At 46.5% G+C, this 19,512-nt stretch overlaps 1 protein-coding gene across 1 annotated transcript in view; it reads right to left on the reverse strand.

Moving 5' to 3' along the window:
* The window catches only part of ATP6V1C2 (ATPase H+ transporting V1 subunit C2), a 462,596-nt gene that overhangs the window by 56,099 nt on the left and 386,985 nt on the right, over window positions 1–19,512 (reverse strand). The window contains exon 10 of the mRNA XM_069605972.1: window positions 2,812–2,905. Within this exon, the coding sequence (XP_069462073.1) occupies window positions 2,812–2,905 (94 nt within the window). The remainder of the gene's footprint in view (window positions 1–2,811; window positions 2,906–19,512) is intronic.

Here is a 19,512-nt window from a genome sequence, read left to right on the forward strand (position 1 = left end):
TCTATTGTACCTTCTTTTGTGATCAAAAGAGCATTTTTCCTCCTGTATATAAATAGAATAAATATAAATATTGGCAGCATGAACATGCACTTTACAGGCTACGCTGGCAAATGTTGGGCACTGACTACATGAAAATGAGGCTGTTCCTAGTATATTTATTCTTTGCCAGGCCTCGTGATCTGTTGTGGGCATAGGTAGCATAGAAAAGAATATGTTTTACAGGGCAAGGCTGACATATATTTTTGAGATAGTGTTCATGGTTTTTCATTGGGCACAAACAAAAAACAAAAACAAAAAATGAACACTGCCAGCATGAACATGTCTTGCAAAATGCAACTGTGTATTCTGTGTACTTTTGGTGAACCAGCAATGATTTTTAACCCTACAGAACCAACTGCAACTTGTTGGATTTCTTTACCCAATTTGGTTTTCTGAAAGTAATGATGTAACGCGGCCCATATGAAGCCATTATTCAAAACCCAATTCTGTTCCCTACTGTATGGTGGACACAGGAAGCTCCGGCTCAGGCTCCTGTTTGGGTCACTCCCGCAATGTGCAGAGTTCTTGCTTCTTCTGCCCTCTTCTCCACTCCCACACCAGAAATGTCATGATGATAAAGGAGCTCTACTCCTTGCCTCTATCTTAGCCGCGCAACAGCTACCAGGACATGAGTCCGCTCCAATAGCTTGATATGTGTCCAGCACAACAGGTCTTAGGGATCCCTCAGATCACAGGGAACCCATTGCTATTCTCTGTGTTCTCCTTCTCAATCTGCATCTATTTCTTTATGCATCATGAATGTGATCTGAGATATGGTGCAGATGCTATTAAATTAGGACTGCTATTTCTGTAGGAAACTGCAGAGGTGCTGGGTGGGGAGATAATAATGGATCTGAAAAAAGGAGACATGTTTTCTCAATGTCACTCACTGTCCTTGTGATCTCTAAAACAGAGGTCATAAGGCCATCCCCAGGGACACCAAGGGAGTTGCCTAGGATCCAAGCTGGTACCCTTAGACACTCCTAATTGATTTCCATGATACCGTTAAGCATTTGCCCCATGACGACAATGTGATAGGCTGTAATACGGACCTTAGTGATCAAAACTAAGTATGCAGGAAAAAAAAGAGTGTAGAACAGTTTTAAAAGGGAGAAATGTGCAAAGACAGAATACACAAATTCATCATAAGTAGTATGAAGAATTTCCTACAACACACATGTAATCTAAAGCAAATTCACATGCAAAACTCATTACACATTTAAAAAAATAGTATAATAAAATATGCTTTTTCACACCAAAGTTGATCTCTCTAAAAATGTTAGTGCATAAAAAAAATGAAAAACACAAATAAATAAAGCAAGAAAAAATGAAAGGATGTTCAGTTGAAGGGGATGGAAGATTTTAAGTAAGAGGCAAAAATGGGGTATTTGGTGCCCCAGTATTGAACAGTGAAGGGAGGAATATTAGTTAAAATAAGTTGGCAAACTAATCAGCCATGGTGAATGGAGAACTCCTGACTGGGAGAGGAGAATCATGAACTAATAAATATGTGTTGAATTGACTCCATCGATCAAGACTCCAGCGATGAAAAGCTTGAAAATAGAACTTTTAAGTGGAAATGCAAGGTGCATATTCAATGTTATAAATAGTTTTTTGTCCAGATCAAGGCCAATGTACATGAAAAAGAGGAACATAAGGAGGTGGTTGGATCCTCGATAAGAGGCCGAAACACATGGTGTTGACAGGATATGGCTTAGAAGTACCAGTGATTGAATGCACCCACTGTCACACCAGCTTCACTCCAAGTGTTGAAACAATGGGGAGAAATTGCATTGGGGTGTTTGCGAACAACTAGTCGGAGACTGGCCTAAGATGTAATATTAATGTGGAATCAATACAAAGAATATGATTTTTATCTGATGGAGGATGTTAATTGAAAAAATGCACCTTAGGAATTTGCACTTTACTAACTCCTTGAGCACAAAGAGTGTGATTTCATAAGAAATGTATTTCATGAGAATGGTTTTAGAGTTTTTTTGTATAAAATAAAAAAATAAAATGTACACATCAGTGACCCCAGTTCATTCACAGTCTTCCTTTGAAATGTTCCTCTTGGATGCTGTTTATTGATGTTTTGCTATCCCTGATGGTACGTAAAGCTATAACAACACTAGCTGGTAAAACTATTAAAGTTGTGGATAACTATGGTTATTTGGGCATTCGGTACAACTGTAAGCTAAATTGGAATGATCAGATCCAGGCAAGTGGGTTGGGTGGAAGGTGCAAAGCTTTGGGCAATAGATGGGTTTGCTAAAAAGGAAAATGTCTGGTGGCAGTGCGGTTAATCAGGTGATTGAAATGTATAGAACCCAAGCTTTCAGCTGCTCTCTATGGGGCACACATATGGGGCCCTGTAAACATCATCAATATTGAAAAGAAGGCACATTCCTAAAAGGGCTTTCCATTCAAATATTGTACCACTTCTTATAAGTGCCACTCTTTCCCCCCAAAGCACCTTTCAAATAAAGTGTGGGTACTTAAAGCATGACGGTTCTTGCCCTTTCCATGTACTGTATTACTACATTTCCAGATTTCCAGACATATATCCATCACATCACATAGTCCATTTCCTCTGTTTTTTCTGTATTCCTTTCTCATTTTCTTCAACGATACCCTATTACATTTCTTTTGCCTGTGTTCTGTACTTCTCAATCGAATGTACAACATATGATGGCCAAAACAAGTGGCAGCTGACAGGTCCCTTTATTCTTTAAAAATGCTACTTTGTAGGATAAGTTATTTGAAACTTACATACTGTTGCTTCTTATCAGCAGCTAATCGTGTCAATTCCTCTTTTTCTAACTTTAATTCCTTCTCATCAAAAGCGAATTCCCGCACTATGAACCTGAAAGAAAGCAAGCAACAATTATATGTACAATACCATACTTTAACAAAAAAGTTCAAGAACTAATAAGGCAGTATCTGTAAATTATTAACCCCTGCCACACATCTGTTAGACTTGTATTCTTTTTGCTCAAATGGTTGTAACATATAAATAGTAGAACTTTCTAATATACTATCAAAGAGATAAACAATTTGATTTAGAAATTTGATAGAATAAATGCATCTGTATTAGAACATGCTGTTTTGAATATGTCATTACATCTTTTTTAATTTGTGAAGTATTTACATTCTTTTCCATGCAGGCTGAAATAAAATATTAGTGTATGTTCTTTGCCAGAGCCTTCTAATAAACCGAAAAAGAATATTGCTAAAGAAATAAACGTGCATCAACATTTTTATTGCAAAACAAATGCTTATATTAGACAGCTGTGATCATGCCCCCGAACTTGCCATGACTTCCAGTGTGGGCCACACCACCAGCTACATGACATGGGACCAGAGGGTATTATGGAGGGGATCCCTGGGGCCTCTCAACAGCACGGGAATGGACTGTCAGAGGATCGTCATATTGTTGGAGGCCCAGTGAAAGGACTTTTTTCAAATGAACCTAGAGGTCCGGGGGCTTTTAAGACAGGCCCGGCGGTGTCATGTTAATGTATAGCTACAACGTATACAATCTTCATGGGTGCTGTGGGTGCCCAGTGAAAGAATACAGATTAAACACATAGAACACTTATTGCTATCGGTAAGTGGAGACGGAGTTCTGGCATTTGGTTTTGGAAGTAGGTATCAGTTCATGAATGGTGCAGCTTGACGCCACACAGTCCTTTCCTCTAGCTCTTCTGAGCTCTGACTATCCTATGATCGGCTGGAGGGATCATAGACGCAGAACAAAGGATTACTCCATGCTCAACCTTGTCAACCTTGTTGGAGACAGAGCCGCGGAGGCGGCAGGAGTAGCAGGGATCATGGCTTATCCCCCATGAAGCCACAGTTTAAACCACTTCCTCCGCTGTCCCATGAGGTCTGAGATCAAGCTGTGAGGAGCTACAGCTGAAGCGTGTCACTCCTCAGGAGGTTCGGAGGCGAGGTGAGGCTGGTGGATGTAGAAGTATTATCTGCAATAACTATACTTGACACAGGCCCTCATTAGGACCCTGGCGGAGTGGGTTTACGCCAGCGGTATTCGCGGCGGACCCGTCCGCCCTACTACGAGTTCCCGTAGCGCCATGGAGCCGTTTTCCGCCTGGTTTTTCCGGGCGGAGAAATCCATGGCGCTACGGGACCTTGTTGTTAATTACGCCACCGTATTTTACGGTGGCGTAATTAACACCTTCCCCACTCCCATTATACCCTATGGGGCAAAAATGGGAATGGGGAAGGGTAAAATGGGGAATGGGGATTTACCGCCCGCCAAGGTCGGCATGGGGCGGTAAAGCCGCCAACCCCCATGGCGGTATCGGCAGCTTTCCGCCGTGCTCCATGGTGCATATTGCACCACGATCTCCGCCAGGGTCGTAATGAGGGCCACAGTCATTATAACACATTGTATTTAGATACATTATTTTCGGCCGGTGGTTTTGCCCTGTTGCCTCACTGCATGAAAAGCACATATATTACATTTCTAAGCAGCAAGTGAGTAAGTGAAATCTGTGCTGCGTCACCTTGGTAGTCTGGAGAACAGAATTTTCAAGTCACCTTCTAGCGCACCTGAAGTTAACGCTAACTATAGGTTAAATGATGTTCCAAAAATCATGTTTGTTGTATCATGAGGTTTTTTCTATTCCAAAAATGATCCTCCAAGAATTGTTTTTAAATAGTAGTGCCCTAAGAACAATTTTGTAGGATCATTTTTGGAATAAAAAAAGCCTCATGATACAACAAACATGATTTTTGGAACATCATTTAACCTATAGTTAGCGTTAACTTCAGGTGCGCTAGAAGGTGACTTGAAAATTCTGTTCTTCATAAATTGTGACACACTCGGCAGTCTGAGTGTTACTAGTCACCACCAAACAGCACCCAAATTACCTTTATCAAAATAAAAACACTGTCAACCAAAGACCAATTCGCTATCAATTGTATTTGAGACTGCAAATGTATAAACATTGGTAGTCTGGAGAGTTGTGACATTTAATTATCCTACACAGGCGGGAGAGTGACGAGAGAGTGCACGGAGCTTTGTGTTTTGCTTGGTTTTGGCAGCCTTCTCTCTTTCTGTCTCTCACAGAAACCTTTTATTTTTACCAAGAGTTTACAACTGCTTAAGGGTGCTGGAGCTTGGACAAAGTGTGACGTTTTGTCTACGGCATACAATGTATGCTCTGGATAGCAAGACGGGTGTCACTGATGCCCGATCTGGGGATGCCGTTAATCCTAATACTAACACGGTGTCCCTTATGACTGCCACGTTTTCCAATTTGCAGTAGGTGGGGGAAAAAGACTTTCTGCCTATTCATCGGCAGCGAAATGGTCTGGCCCGGACATGGTCACATTCCACCTGTGTGCTACCTTTTGAAAAGTCTATACCCCCTCTGAAATTGAACAACAAAATGACTATGTTTTTTCTGAAACAAGATAAACAAGATAAATAGGTTCTGTTCTCTATAATTGATTTGGCTTTATCTTTGGAACCAGGAAGGCTGGTAGCAACCCCAAAGGGAGATGAAGCAGATTTAACATAGAAGGAAGCTTATAACCAAATGACATTGACTGCCAAAGATCTAATATCCTCCAGAACTGGGGGCGAGAACGTTTTCTCACTGAACAATGAAAGCAACAACGGATAATTGGTGGCTACTCATCGAGATCTTTTATCTATGACAGATATTCCAGATGATATTTTACTAAGTGCTTTAGATAACACTACATTTGATACTACCCATTTGGACTTCAACGCGTTGCCTTAAATGTATGAACCCTCAAACAACACGCCAGCGCTGGCGGAAGGAGAGTCATTAGATGGACATTCTCATATGGAGTATCAACCTGAATGATCATTCTCACATAATTTCACAACTCCTCTCTTCTCCCCACATTTGATTAATGGCTCGATCCAGCAAATATCCCTGGGCCTCTCACATTAGTGGCACAGAACTTCATCCTGAACTCACTAGTACAGCTCTACAAAAACATCAAAGACTGTCAGTCTGATCAGAAAAACTTGCTACAGTCTATGCGCCTCATTCCGAGGTTGGAGGTAGCCATGGTGCTATTAGCGGTTACCAGTCAATTGGTCGAAAACATTTGGTCGACAGGACAATTGGTCGACACCATTTGGTCGAATGCCAAATGGTCGAATTTTTTTTTTTTTTTTTTTACCCCCTTTTTTTTTTTTGGGGGGGGGGTCCCCCCCAAACCCCTTTTTTTTCTTTTTTTTTTCTTTCCCCACACGAAAACCCACAAAAAATATATATAAATTAAAAAAAAAAATTCGACCATTTGGCATTCGACCAAATGGTGTCGACCAAATTGCAGTCGACCAAATTGCAGTCGACCAATTGACAGGACACCGCTATTAGCGCCATGGCTAACCCCTTACCGCATACCGGGTCCGGGTTCCTGAATGGGGAATTACCAGGCCATTCCAACCTTGGAGGACCCGGTATTTCCCCATTCAGGGAACCCATCCCCATTTGAGCCCCCATAGGGCTCAATGGGAATGGGAACCATGCTAACAACGGGCCTGTTAATAACGGGCCCGTTGTTAGTATGCTGGTCCTTTAGCGGCTCCCACTAAGGGCGCCTGGTAAAACCAGCCGCCCTTAGCCGGACCCGCTAAAGGACCTCGTAATGCGGTCATTAACCCCGTACCGCCCACCTCGGAATGAGGCCCTATGAGTCCAAAGATTAGCTTCATCAAAGGCTATCATTTGGGTGAACAAAGGACGTTACGACAGAATCAGGTGCATCTTGTAATATCTGCTATTGAGCTTGTAGTGCCTTGCCTAGATCACATCGTGACACAGCATGAGTATACACCTTCTTTGTCTCCACCTGCTCGTAATAGACAAAATGGGTCTTGGCTCTCGCAAGTTCCTCTGTAATTTGGGTGTCACTGGAACATATGCTGCAAAGAAGGAAGGGAAGGCAGACAATTTACTGCATACACAACGGTCTCGCAAATCCAAGAAAATGATCAAGAAGCAGTCTGACTCAGACGTTCTCTCGGTAATGGATGTGGTTGATTTGAGTGGGCCACCTGATACTTTGAACTTGGCCCGATCGGTCAATACGCAAGTAACAAAAGAGATCTTCTTTATTGGTGACTCAGAGCCACTACTGAATATTTTGAATTACTCTAATGGAGATGACCCATCTACTGTGGAGACTCAGGGAACCATTCATCATAATGACAATGTGAGAACAGTGGTACCACACATCAACACGTTTTTGAAAGTAAAGCGTGCCAATTTATGCCCCCTCCGGTCATCCAAGATGCCACTGAGACTATTCCACTCATCGGCCCCAAATTGACGTCTATCGAAGGCCCAAAACTCCTCGGTGGTAGACCACCGGTGTTCTTTGAAAGAGTAGGGGGGAGAGGACTAGGTTATTCTGAATTGCTTCAATGGGCCTCATTACGAGGTAGGAGGTAGCCATGGTGCTATTAGCACCATGGCTACCCCCTTACCGCATACCGGGTCCGGGTTTTCGGAATGGGTACTTACCGGGTCATTCCAACCTTGGAGGACCCGATAAATCCCCATTCTGAGAACCATTCCCATTCCCATTTTAGCCCCCATAGGGCTCAATGGGAATGGGGAAGTAGCTAATAACGGTACTGCAATTTGCGGTACCGTTATTAGCTCTGAAGTCCCTTAGCGGGTCCCTTCCTTAACACCTGGTCAGACCAGGTGTTAAGGAAGGGGCCCGCTAAGGGGCCTCGGAATATGGAGGTAAGGGATTACCAGCACCGGCACCCTTACTGGTGCCGGTAATCCCTTACCTCCTACCTCGTAATGAGGCCCAATGTCTTGTCACTATTTGAAACAATTCCTTCCTTGAGGTAGCTTTGTCGGAGCGACATTAACAAGGTAGATTGGTAATGGACACTGTTCTATTGGCAGTGCCCCATATCCTTAGTTTAGGATATGATTGTTATGATTCTCAGTATTGATTTAAACGACAAGGCCACAGTGGACTGTCCGCCTACTAGTCAATTGAACTTGATCGCTGAAAAGGAGGCCACTTGTGATACAGCTTAACCTAGAGCAAAGGGGGGACAGAAGAGTATTTTTTAAATCTTCAACCCTTCAGACTAATATGACAGCTATGAAGGATGGTCTTGGCTAGCTACCACTTTAAAGTCTGGCAAAACATTAAATAGTAAAATCATTAGAACTGGGTCCTAGCTACGAGGCCTCTAAAGTCATCTGTGTCCTCTCTTGGAGCACATGCAGTCATACACATTTATTCAGAAGAGATTCCTTAAATTTGAATCAATTTGACATCATGATGCTCCAATAAACATGGTTAAGAGATTCCCCTTTGCTCGATGCTTACATGTGAAGCTCTGTCCTGCATTCAAGGGACTGAGGGGGGCAACCTTTTGGCAACCTACTTATGTGTGCCAGGAATGGATTAGGAATTTCCTTTGTGGATTGGGAGGTAACCTGTCGACTAATTCAGGCTAGGGAATTAGTATGGGATCCAGTGATTTACGAGATGACTAGAGCACTATTAGTAAATCTTTACTGGAACCCAGAAAATATTACCACTTATGAATTCCTGACTCAAATTGCCTGCGACTTGGATAGGTGGATGGGTGAAAGAGGCTCTGGCTATGTTTTTATTGCAGGTGATCTCAATGGTTTCTGTTTAGAAGAGGAAGCAACCACCTTGGGCATGGGTGAACGGCAAACAAAAGAGCTCTTGCAAGGGGGGGGCAGTTTGCGGTCTGAGCTTATGTGACTTGGGGCCTAATGAGGCTGAATGGTGACCTACAGGGAGATATACCTGCCCATTACGCCTGGGGTATTGGATTATATCTTTATATCCTAAGGGATTTTGGAGAAATGGGTGTCTTTTAAGGTCCCAGGGCTTAGAAAGAGTGATCACTGACTGCTGGTTGCAGAATGGAAGGTGGCCTGCTTAGTGGCTCCATTGAATCCAGTGCATATGGATCAGCAAGTAAATAATGGTAAGAATAGATTAATATGGAACCTTCACTTGATAAAAAAGTTCAATACTCAGTTAAACGCTTTGATCTCAAATGGGCCTAAGGAAATACATGGGGAATATTTTACTCCTGAGAGGTTTCAGGGCTTCTTCCAGAATGTTGTACTTAAATTTGTGCTTAAAAAAAAGAGAGCTAAGGTAAAATTTGAAATGGGGGTGTTAGGAGGAAAACTAGTTTTTACGAGTAAATCTAGTAGCACAAAGTGGTAGCTCAGAAGCTTAAACAAAGATATAAAAACTGGTTAAAAGGGCAACATTTATGATGCTTCAGAGATATTAAGAAGGAATGCTCTGTTCATTGGCCTCCCAAAACATAATTGACTTGGAGGCTGCTAAATAGCGAATGTCAGTCTGAAGCCTAGTCATTGATTAATCCTATCCCTGAAGAAGAATGTATAAAATACTACAGCAAGCTGTACGCAGCCCCTCTTCTGAACTATGTTCTTCCGCCTCAGACCGATGCTTCTTAGGCCATGTCCTTTGTTCAAAAATAGTAAACTGTCTCGGGCACCGGGCCTGGATGGGCTCTCTAATGCTACCTTGAGGGGTGATCCTGAAATGTGGTCCATGATCTTACATAGACTCTTTGTTCATATTATTTCCAGTAGATCTACGCCACCCACATTGAAAAAACCTTACAAAGTCCCAATTTATAAAAGGGGGGTAGAACTGCACCTTAGAATTACTGTCCAATTGCTCCGCTGGATGTGCCCAGCAACATCTTCTCTGCTATTTTATTGTCCAATCTAGAAGACTGGGCCATGTCAGCACAGGTGTAGGATATTATTCAGTATGATTTTAAGAAATTCTTAAGCAACTTGCTAAATAGCCTACTTTTATCACTTTTAAAAAGGAGGGTGAAGAGAAGAAAGCAGCTCATTCATGTGGCTTTCATAGACTTTTCTATGGCTTTCGCACAGTGTTAATTGTGGAAAAAACGTCATGATTGGAGCTGCCCAAGTTTCTTATTAAATATATTGCAATGCTTCTCATCTTCCCCACTCACTGCTTTCTGCTTCCAATCTCTACCCTTTCGCTCCCCTTGAAACCTCTAACCTGCTCCGAACACTGTTCTTACCTCTCTCTTTGCATTCCTCTCCAAGGGTTTTTATACCCCCTTGATACCTTCCGAGGGTCGAACTTCTCAAAATGGGGTGCATATGAGTCTTGGTTTGAATTCTGAGAGCAGATAGCTAGTACTTCATAGCTCATTTATTACAAGTGTTTAATGGTTTTCTCATTCAGCATGTGGAGTGCAGCTGCATCCAGCATCTTGGTTTTGGAGTGTTGCTACACATGTGTGCATGCAGTCATTTGTTTCAATGTGTGAAGCCACAGTGACTTTGCTCCCACAGGTACAACTTTGAGCTGTATAGGCCTTGTAATAGAACTAAAGCAATTGTTGGGCTTTCTGTGTGTGTGAGTGGCAGATGGCAACCTAAGAATGAAGTATGCCTTTTGGAAAGAGAGCTGAAAAGGCAACTTAAACAGCTTTAGCTGTGTCTCTTAAATTAAAAGGGCTAGCAACTCCTTCCTGTTTGAAGTACGCACATGTGTGCATGCGGTCATTTGTTTCAATGTGTGAAGCCACAGTGACTTTGCTCCCACAGGTACAACTTTGAGCTGTATAGGCCTTGTAATAGAACTAAAGCAATTGTTGGGCTTTCTGTGTGTGAGAGTGGCAGATGGCAACCTAAGAATGAAGTATGCCTTTTGGAAAGAGAGCTGAAAAGGCAACTTAAACAGCTTTAGCTGTGTCTCTTAAATTAAAAGGGCTAGCAACTCCTTCCTGTTTGAAGTGAGAAAGTAGAGATAAGCAGAGGATCCTCCTCATACCACCCTGATACCATCATCCACTGGCTCAGTGAAGCACCCACCCCCCTGAGGTAACCCACTAGAAATCTCCACAACCAGGCATTGGTCCTCATTGCATATCTACCCCTCTGGCCCAAGCATGAGGTACCGGTTTCTCCCAGAGTAAAAAGAAAATAGGGGTCAGATTCATGTCTTGTATGGAAATCCAAGGGCAGCTCCAAAACTGTGTAGGTGATCCCTGCCAGCCAACCATGTTGTGTCTTCTGTCACGCGATTCTTTGATTTGGGTGGTCTTGAACCAAGCCTTCATGCGTAAGATATCCGTCCCCAAAGCCTTTCTTCAGGTAGCCCCAGAAGGACTGCCATTTCTACCTTGTAGGATTGGCCTCTCACAAAGAATGTCAACAGTGCTTCAGCAAATACCCCATGTAGCCTGGTATGCAGGGGATAGGGCCTCATTTGTGTGATTTCAGTTATTCCAGGAGTTCTAGGTCAATTCATAGAGCGGTTTGGTGATTGCTGGAAGGCAGGAGGGACATAACATCTAGGTCCTCGAGTCTGATGGTAAAATAACTCCACCCCATTCTTCCTTGGGATAGGAGTTCTTTTTCGTCATGTGTTTAAAAATATAGATACACTGGGTCGAGCCACCAGCATTGGTCAGTTATATGTCTGTCTCGTCTGGGGTGCAAGACCCTGTGGTTTCTCAGCGGATACCCAGGCTGGCTCAAGTGTGGACCTAGCTTGGGGCCATTCTCTTGGTAGAATTGGGGACATAGGATGCTTGCAACTTCCTTCTGATTAGCTAGTGAGGTTGGCAACTTGGGTTCTGTGTGATTTTACTGAAAACCTTTTATTTGAGGCATTATTTACCAAAACAATTTTACTGAAAAAATACCAAATCTTTTATTTATTTTTTTATTTGGGGGGGCTCACCTTCCCAAGCCCCCCATTTCCCCATGTTTTAACCCCCCAACTCCCTCGCCACCTGTTTTAACTCCTAGACCCCCCATATATATATATTTTTTAAAATAAATTCAGTATTTTTTCAGTAAATTTGTTTCAGTAAAAAATGCCTTGAATAAAAAGTTTTCGGTAAATTCATTGGACACCGATAAAAGTATATGAATTTCCTGGTTGGGTGCCTTTCATTCCTGGCTATCTATCTGCCCATAGTACTTTCAATGACAACCACTAGGGTCTGATTATGTAGATGCATCAATGATTGCTATAGTTGCACTGGTAAACTTTGAAAATTTGCTCCAGGATTTTCGATCATTTAAATCCTCCAAACTCAGCATCCCCAACCACTTCTCCAAGAGGAATCAAATTCATTCATGGTGTCCTTTAATTAGTCATACATGATCTTCCCATCAGCATTATGTATTTCGTAAGCTGCTTGTTGGTTCCTGGACAAGAGTGGAAATATGTAGTGGGACCAGCTGGTCTTCCCCCACTTTGCTGCCTCAGCGATCCTTTCAAAGTTGTGGAAGAATATCTGAGCCATCGATCTGGGATTAACTCTGCAAAATGGACACAGGTGGGACTGGTGTCTGAGTCTGAAACTGACCCAGAAAGTCCATCTGGCTCATCACCAGTTTATTCCAGAGGTTATTGCCTGCTTCTCTTCTGGCCTCAGATCCCTGAATTGGGCTGGTAGTCGAAACGATGGGCTGACCTGGTGGCTCTATCTCTTCCTACTTCTGGGTTTGGGGTTTCTGAGGCTAAAACCATAACAAGGGCCTTTTTTTCACCACTCTAGACTAAAGGATGGGAGAGGGATGGAAAAATATTTCTGTTTAATGGGCCGATCTCGCAGCAGTTCTTCTTTTTCCTTGTATTGTAGTTCTGGAAAGCCTGGAACATCAGGTTTCCCCATGTGGGGAAAGGCATTAGAAAGAGGTCAATCCACAAGGAGCCAGGAGACACACGATTTTGAGTGCACTGCACTAGGACAGAATAAAATAGCCATGTGGAGGAGAGTCAGGGGACTTTGAATGCTGCACCCAACAGAAGCAGAGACAAATCCTTAAGCTCCCAAAGCCAAACCTAGAACTTAAAAGGAACGTACAGTGGCAAAGTGACAAACCAGAGAAAGAGCGAGAAAAAGGATCCTAACAAGAAAAGGCAGTTGATGCTTAGCCAATGTTCACTCAGGACAACCTTTTGCCAGTTTGTTATACTAACCCATAGCCACCAAAAACAGTACCAGTCAATCCACAAAACACAGCCTGAAGACCATTGTATTAGAAAATGGCCCAACAGTAAGACCATTCTACTGAATCAAGGGCTTTTTCCAGACTTCAAAGCCCCAATTGCAAGTGACTCTCCAGTATCATCTGCAGTCATAAGCGCAACTGGGACTGTTGACTAGGATTTTGGACAGTGCTTTTGTTTTCATACTTAGCCAGGTGATCAGCCAATATGAAGCACAGTTTGGTGCTAGCTTTTCTCTGGGGACAAATGGCTACCTCATCCAGCAACACGTTTAGCATATGCTAAATAGTTTGTTCATATAATTTCTTCCATAGCTCAGCCAAAAAGCTATTTGGCCACAGGGTTTGCCCGGCTGCATCGGCACTTCAAGATCTCTCCATTGGTGGTTAGATAAGCATTTTACTGGGAGATTTTGGGGTAATTCATAGATTTCAGCGCAGAGACAGCGCACGCGAGCAGCGCAGAGAGGGAGTGTGCGCCACCGTGTGCCAGCCGTGTGTGCTAAACAGCATTCTGGTGCACCGCATATTCATGGAATTTCCAAGACATTTGCAGCGCTGGTGCAGAGAACATCCCGCAGAGCCAGTTACGCCCCCAAGAACACCCCTTGCGCCATTGAAATCCCCAATGCAGCGCAAAGGGCCGTGCTAACCCTGGACCAGCTTACAGGGCCGCTACACTGTAATCGCATGAAAATACTACGTGTTCCCCGCTCACAGCAGACAAAACATGTGAAAATGTACCCTTGCACCCCTCGGAATACGCGTACCCCGCTCGTGCCACGTAAATTGCATAGAAAAAGCACCCCCTGTGGTGTGGGCTGCCTATGGGGCAAGCCCAGGGTGGATGGGCTGCCTGCGGGGTATGGGGAGGGTGAGTGGGCTGCCTATGGGGCATGGCCAGGGTGGATGGGGTGCCTGCATGTATTTCGGGGGCGTGCAGGAAGTTTCACACGCGATAGGCCTTGTGCGAGCGAGGTACGTGTATTTCGGGGGTGCGTGGGAAGTTTCACACGCGATAGGCCTTGTGCGAGTGGGGTGCGTGTATTTCGGGGGTGCACAGGACGTTTCACACGCGATAGGCCTTGTGCGAGCAGAGTACGTGTATTTTGGGGGTACGCAGGGAGTTTCACACGCAAGAGGCCTTGTGCGAGCGGTGTACGTGTATTTCGGGGGTGCGCAGGAGGTTTCACATGCGATAGGCCTTGTGCGAGTGGGGTATTTGTATTTCGGGGGTACGTGGGAAGTTGCACACGTGATAGGCCTTGTGCGAGCAGGGTGCGTTTATTTCAGGGGTGCGCGGGAAGTTTCACACGCAATAGGCCCTTGTGCGAGTGGGGTACATGTATTTCGGGGGTACGCGGGAGTTTCACACGTGATAGGCCTTGTGCGAGCGGGGTATGTGTATTTCGGGGGTGCACGGGATGTTTCACACGTGATAGGCCTTGTGCGAGCGGGATACGTGCATTTCGGGGGGTGCGCGGGAAGTTTCACATGCGATAGGCCTTGTGCGAGCGGTGTACATGTATTTCGGGGGTACGCAGGGAGTTTCACACGCGATAGGTCTTGTGCGAGCGGGGTACGTGTATTTCGGTGGTGCGCAGGAAGTTTCATACGCGATAGGCCTTGTGTGAGCGGGGTATGTGTATTTCGGGGCTGTGCGGGGAGTTTCACACGCGATAGGCCTTGTGCGAGCGGGGTACGTGTATTTCGGGGGCACGCAGGAAGTTTTACATGCGATTTTGCATTGTGGATCTCTCGGGTGTGGCCTTTTCCCCCTCACCATGCCCTGAAGGCAGCCCACACCACAGGGGACTACCCTAAACCCTCACCATGTCCTGCAGACAGCCCACATGGCACCATGCACTTGTGAGCGCACTTGTGAACCCCGACTCATGTCCCCCACTCACCCACCATTGACGGGCACCTGCCAGCAGGCCCCGACTCATGTCCCCACCCACCCCCAGTGACGGGCACCTGCCAGCAGGCCCCGACTAATGCCCCCCACCCACCCCCAGTGACGGGCACCTGCCAGCAGGCCCTGACTCATGTCCCCGACCCAAAAACCAACCCACCATTGATGGGCACCTGCCAGCAGGCCATGGCTAATGTCCCACACCCAACATGTCATCACAATCCAGATCCATGGCCCTTACGGCCAACCAAATCCCAACCCACGCCAGCCCAGTCCAAACACCCAACCAAGCATTCCATCCACTCCAAATTTAAATCCCCATGTCATGATAGATCCCAAATAACCAGTATGCGCGTGAGTACAAGTCCGTCAGACCCACACAATGCCGACACATGACTGAGAAAACCCACATGGTGACATGCACGAAACCAATGAGAGAAGACCACACAAATGAAGTAAAAAATAAAAATGTATTATATACAAAAATAAATGAATGAAACAAAATTACACAAGAATAAAATGATAAATAAAAGGATGTCCGAAATCAAGGAAAAATAAATAATGGTGAAATGAATAAAATGCAAAGAAAAATGCTTCCAAAGTGTCCGTCCATACCACCAAATCCAAAGTCAAAATAAAAACAAAACCATTTCTCCATAGTAAAAAAATTAGGTCCAATCAGGTCCATAACTATATACAATGTAAAAATCAAGGGTCCATGTGCCCAACAATCCAAAGGAACCTAAGAAAAAACCTACCTAATGAATAACTATTAACAAAAAGGCGGGACATAGTCCATGCATCCCAAAAGAAAAAAAAATAAAGGAAACCTATAATTACATAACTATTTACAAAGGCAGCGGTCTAGTCCCATGGCTCACTGTTTGATGTTCCGGGCCAGGGCATCATTGAACTCCATGTCGATGTTCTGGAGGTCTCGCAGGGATGCAGCCATGGAATCCCTCAACTCGCTGCGAGTTTCCTCGAGGCCCTCTGCCCGCCTCAAAGCCCAGTGCATGGAGTTCTCCTCCCTGACCATCCTGAGCCACGCACTCTCCGGCCGCCGCCTCTCCGCATCTATTTGCCAGCTCAACCGATGTCACGCGGAAGACACTCCCAGTCCGGGGTCCTCCTGCCCCTCGGCCGATGCCTGCCCCCAGGGTGTTGATGGCCCCGAGCCATGATGCCTCCCACGCTGAGCCTGCTGCTGCCTCCGACGCAACTACCTCTGTCACCACAACGGCATCCAGGCTGATGGAATCCCCTGGTGCCGTCATGCACGTACCCTGCCCGATGATGCCTGCACATCCTCCATCCGCTGGGGTCCAGTTGGTGGGGTGGCCACCCCTGCTGGACCTCCGACTCCCGACTGCAGCAGGGATGGGATCTCCACCTGGCTGGCTGCGTTTGTTGGGATCCACAGTGGGCCCTGGTGGCATCTGGGCCGGAAGATGGCAGGGAGAACGACTGGCATATAGTGTGCACAGAGGAGGAGAGGGCCGCAAGACTGGCCGACACATGGAGGAAACTCCCAACTGGGCCACGTTGGCACACAGCTCTTCGTGATGACGTGCGTGGTCCCCCCAGGAAGCACGCACGTCATCACGAATGACATGTGTGCACAACGCAACACCAATCAGGACGGACTCCATCGGGTCACGGGTCCCCTCGTCCGCAGGTAGAGGAGTGCCAGATGACGTGGACCTCCCCCCCCACCTGCAGACGGGCCTGGGACGGGGCATGCCTGCTGGTGCATGGTGATGCAGTGACAGTGTCAGGGACAGACACATGCACAGGCACCTCCGTGGTGACCTGTGCTGCCTCCTGCCCCTGGACTGCACCACTTGCACCAGTGGTACCACTCCCACCAGGCCCCATTTGCGGCTCTGTAGCGGCCTCCTCCTCCTCTATACACACCACCAACCTGGATGGCTTCACACCATCTTCCGCCATTGCAAGCCCCTGTGGGGGCTCATCTGCTCCTTCTGCTGCAGCCGTAGTGGCAGACGCGGCATCAGTCCCCTCGCTCCTGGATGATGGAATTTCCTAGGAGGGTGACTGGGCCTTGCGTCTCCGGCCGGTGGAGGCATCCTTGCCGCTTTCCTCCACAGTGCCGTCTCCGCCCTCTTCTTCACTCGCCACTGTGTAAAGGGAGACATTGAACACAAGCATCAGGGTACTGTACAATAGACCCCTAGACAGAAAGCAATAGCAGATGAGTGGCACTGTCAAACGTCACTTCCATCATGTCTACCAACACACATGCAGGAACCGGCATGACACATGCAACAAAAATTTGCATCCATGTCCACTGCACCGTAGAAACATTCAATGGTGGGCTCAAACTCACATGCATCATGGGACATGCTGATCACATGCACACGCATCACTGGAGGGTCATGTATCTGGCCGCGTATGCCCACAGACACAGTGGATACAAGTTTGAGTAGGCTGTGTATCAGTGATTCAACACATCGTCACGGACATGTGTCATGCATCCATGGGGCACACACTACTCTGACACACGGACAAGTACATCATGCATGTCCATGACAGCAGCACACATCTCTCACACCCCAAACATGTCAAAGTACAGGCACAGGCATGCATACATGTGTGCATTCCGCATGCTGCTCAGCATGATGCATTGTAACACATACACCATCCATGTGGGTCACGCCTGACTAGACTCATATGCAGCACCATAATTTCCCTGCACACACACATCAATACATGACCCATGTCACACATGCAGCCGAGTAGCTAACTACCACCACGCTTCAACATGCACTGTTTCAAACGTGAATGCATGGGCACTTACCGCTCAACTCCAGACGGGCCTGCATCCTGAGGATCTGGTGGTGAAGCACTGGGTGAATGCGCTCCAGGACCCTCATCTGCTGGGTGGTAAGATGGGCCCGGTGCCCCACTGCATCTGCTGCCTCCAATAGACACCGGGCCTTCTTGAGGGTCCTGGATTTGTAGTCCTCCCAGCGCTTCCGGACGTGTTTGATATCGCCGGGTGCCACCGCCTCCGCATTGATGGCACCCACTATGTCCACCCAGATCCTCGTCCGTCCTTCATTGTCGGCACGCAATGGTGTGAAGAGGGCATCATAATGCCCCAGAACCTGCTCCACCAGGATACCAACTTCCTATCACTGAAGCTGGTAGCCGTCTGCCTCTCTGGCTGGGGGTTGCCAGTGGTCTCTGATGGTGTTTGACATAGCGACCCCAGAGGCAGGTGTGTGTGGGCAACTGGGTCCTGGGGCTGGGCTGTGGAGCGATGGAACTTCAGTCGGGAGTCCTCTGTTCCAGCAGGGGTGGTCACAGCAACTGGACCCCTGCAGATGGCAGATGTGCAGGCACCAAATGGCAGGGCACAGTGGCAGCAGGCAAGCAGGCAGCAGTAGCAGTAGCGTGGGAGGCTGCTTGGGGCTCTGGGTGGCAGTTATTCGGCTTTCTGGGCAGGAGCGGGGTCTTCCGTGTGTTGTCGCGTGCCCAGCTTGATACGGAGTGATTTGGCAGATGAAAAAACTGCAAGTCAGCGTGTAATTCGAGGAAAGGCCCTTAGCGCATAAGCACGTCTGTGACGTGACACGTGAGGGCGTACCCCTGGCACGGGTTGAAGGTTCCACGTAGGTTTCCATTGCTCTGTACGTGCTTTTCGTGGAATGCGGTGCGTGTGTTTTCCAGGCATTGGGGTTCACACGCGATTACTTCACAGTGGGTGGGTGTTGGCTACGCGTTCTTCTACTACACGCAAGGCAGACGGTGAGTCGCACATGCTATTTTTCCCACTGCGGGTGTCCCTGTTTGTCGCATACCCCTTTTTTTCCACCCATACTAGCCTGCGTATTGATCATGTGTGTGTTTTTTGGGTTCCTGGCTGCCACAGCGTACTCCGTGTGTTTTTTACACGCACGTGGGCTACAGGGGTCGCTTATCTCTTTTTCTTGCTTTTATGGGATGCCTGTGCATTGCGTGACAAGTCATTTCTCCTAGGGGGACACAGAATGGGACATTCATCTTAGCTGTATATACGTGTTTGTTTTTTGCGCACACTTTTGTAATGCGCAGGGACGCTACCGCCTGCCTTCGTGTGGCAGACGTGTTTAGGCCTGTGTGTGTCCTTTTTGGCGCATGGGTTTCCCCTGTTCGATTCCATGAATACGTGTTGTTAGTGTGCGTGTGGGCGTTGTGGGTATTTACCTCCCGTACTTCCCCCGTAACGCCCACATTTTCACGCGTTGTTCCCCATTGCGCGTGTTACGCCCCATGTTCCGCCTACTTTTCTTGTGTACGCTACACATTGTGCGCTTTCCCTGTGTGCATCACGCACAGCGTTTAGTGACGTGTTCGCCCGCGTGCGCCACCCACGGATTTGGCGCACATCCCAGGGTTTACACGCACAGCGCATTCCATGAATCGACATACGGCTGCGTGCGTGGCTTTAGCACGCGTGCACTGCGATTTTCACGC

Source organism: Ambystoma mexicanum, chromosome 4p, assembly GCF_040938575.1.
Source record: "Ambystoma mexicanum isolate Mex_15411 chromosome 4p, UKY_AmexF1_1, whole genome shotgun sequence".
Taxonomy (NCBI): domain Eukaryota; kingdom Metazoa; phylum Chordata; class Amphibia; order Caudata; family Ambystomatidae; genus Ambystoma; species Ambystoma mexicanum.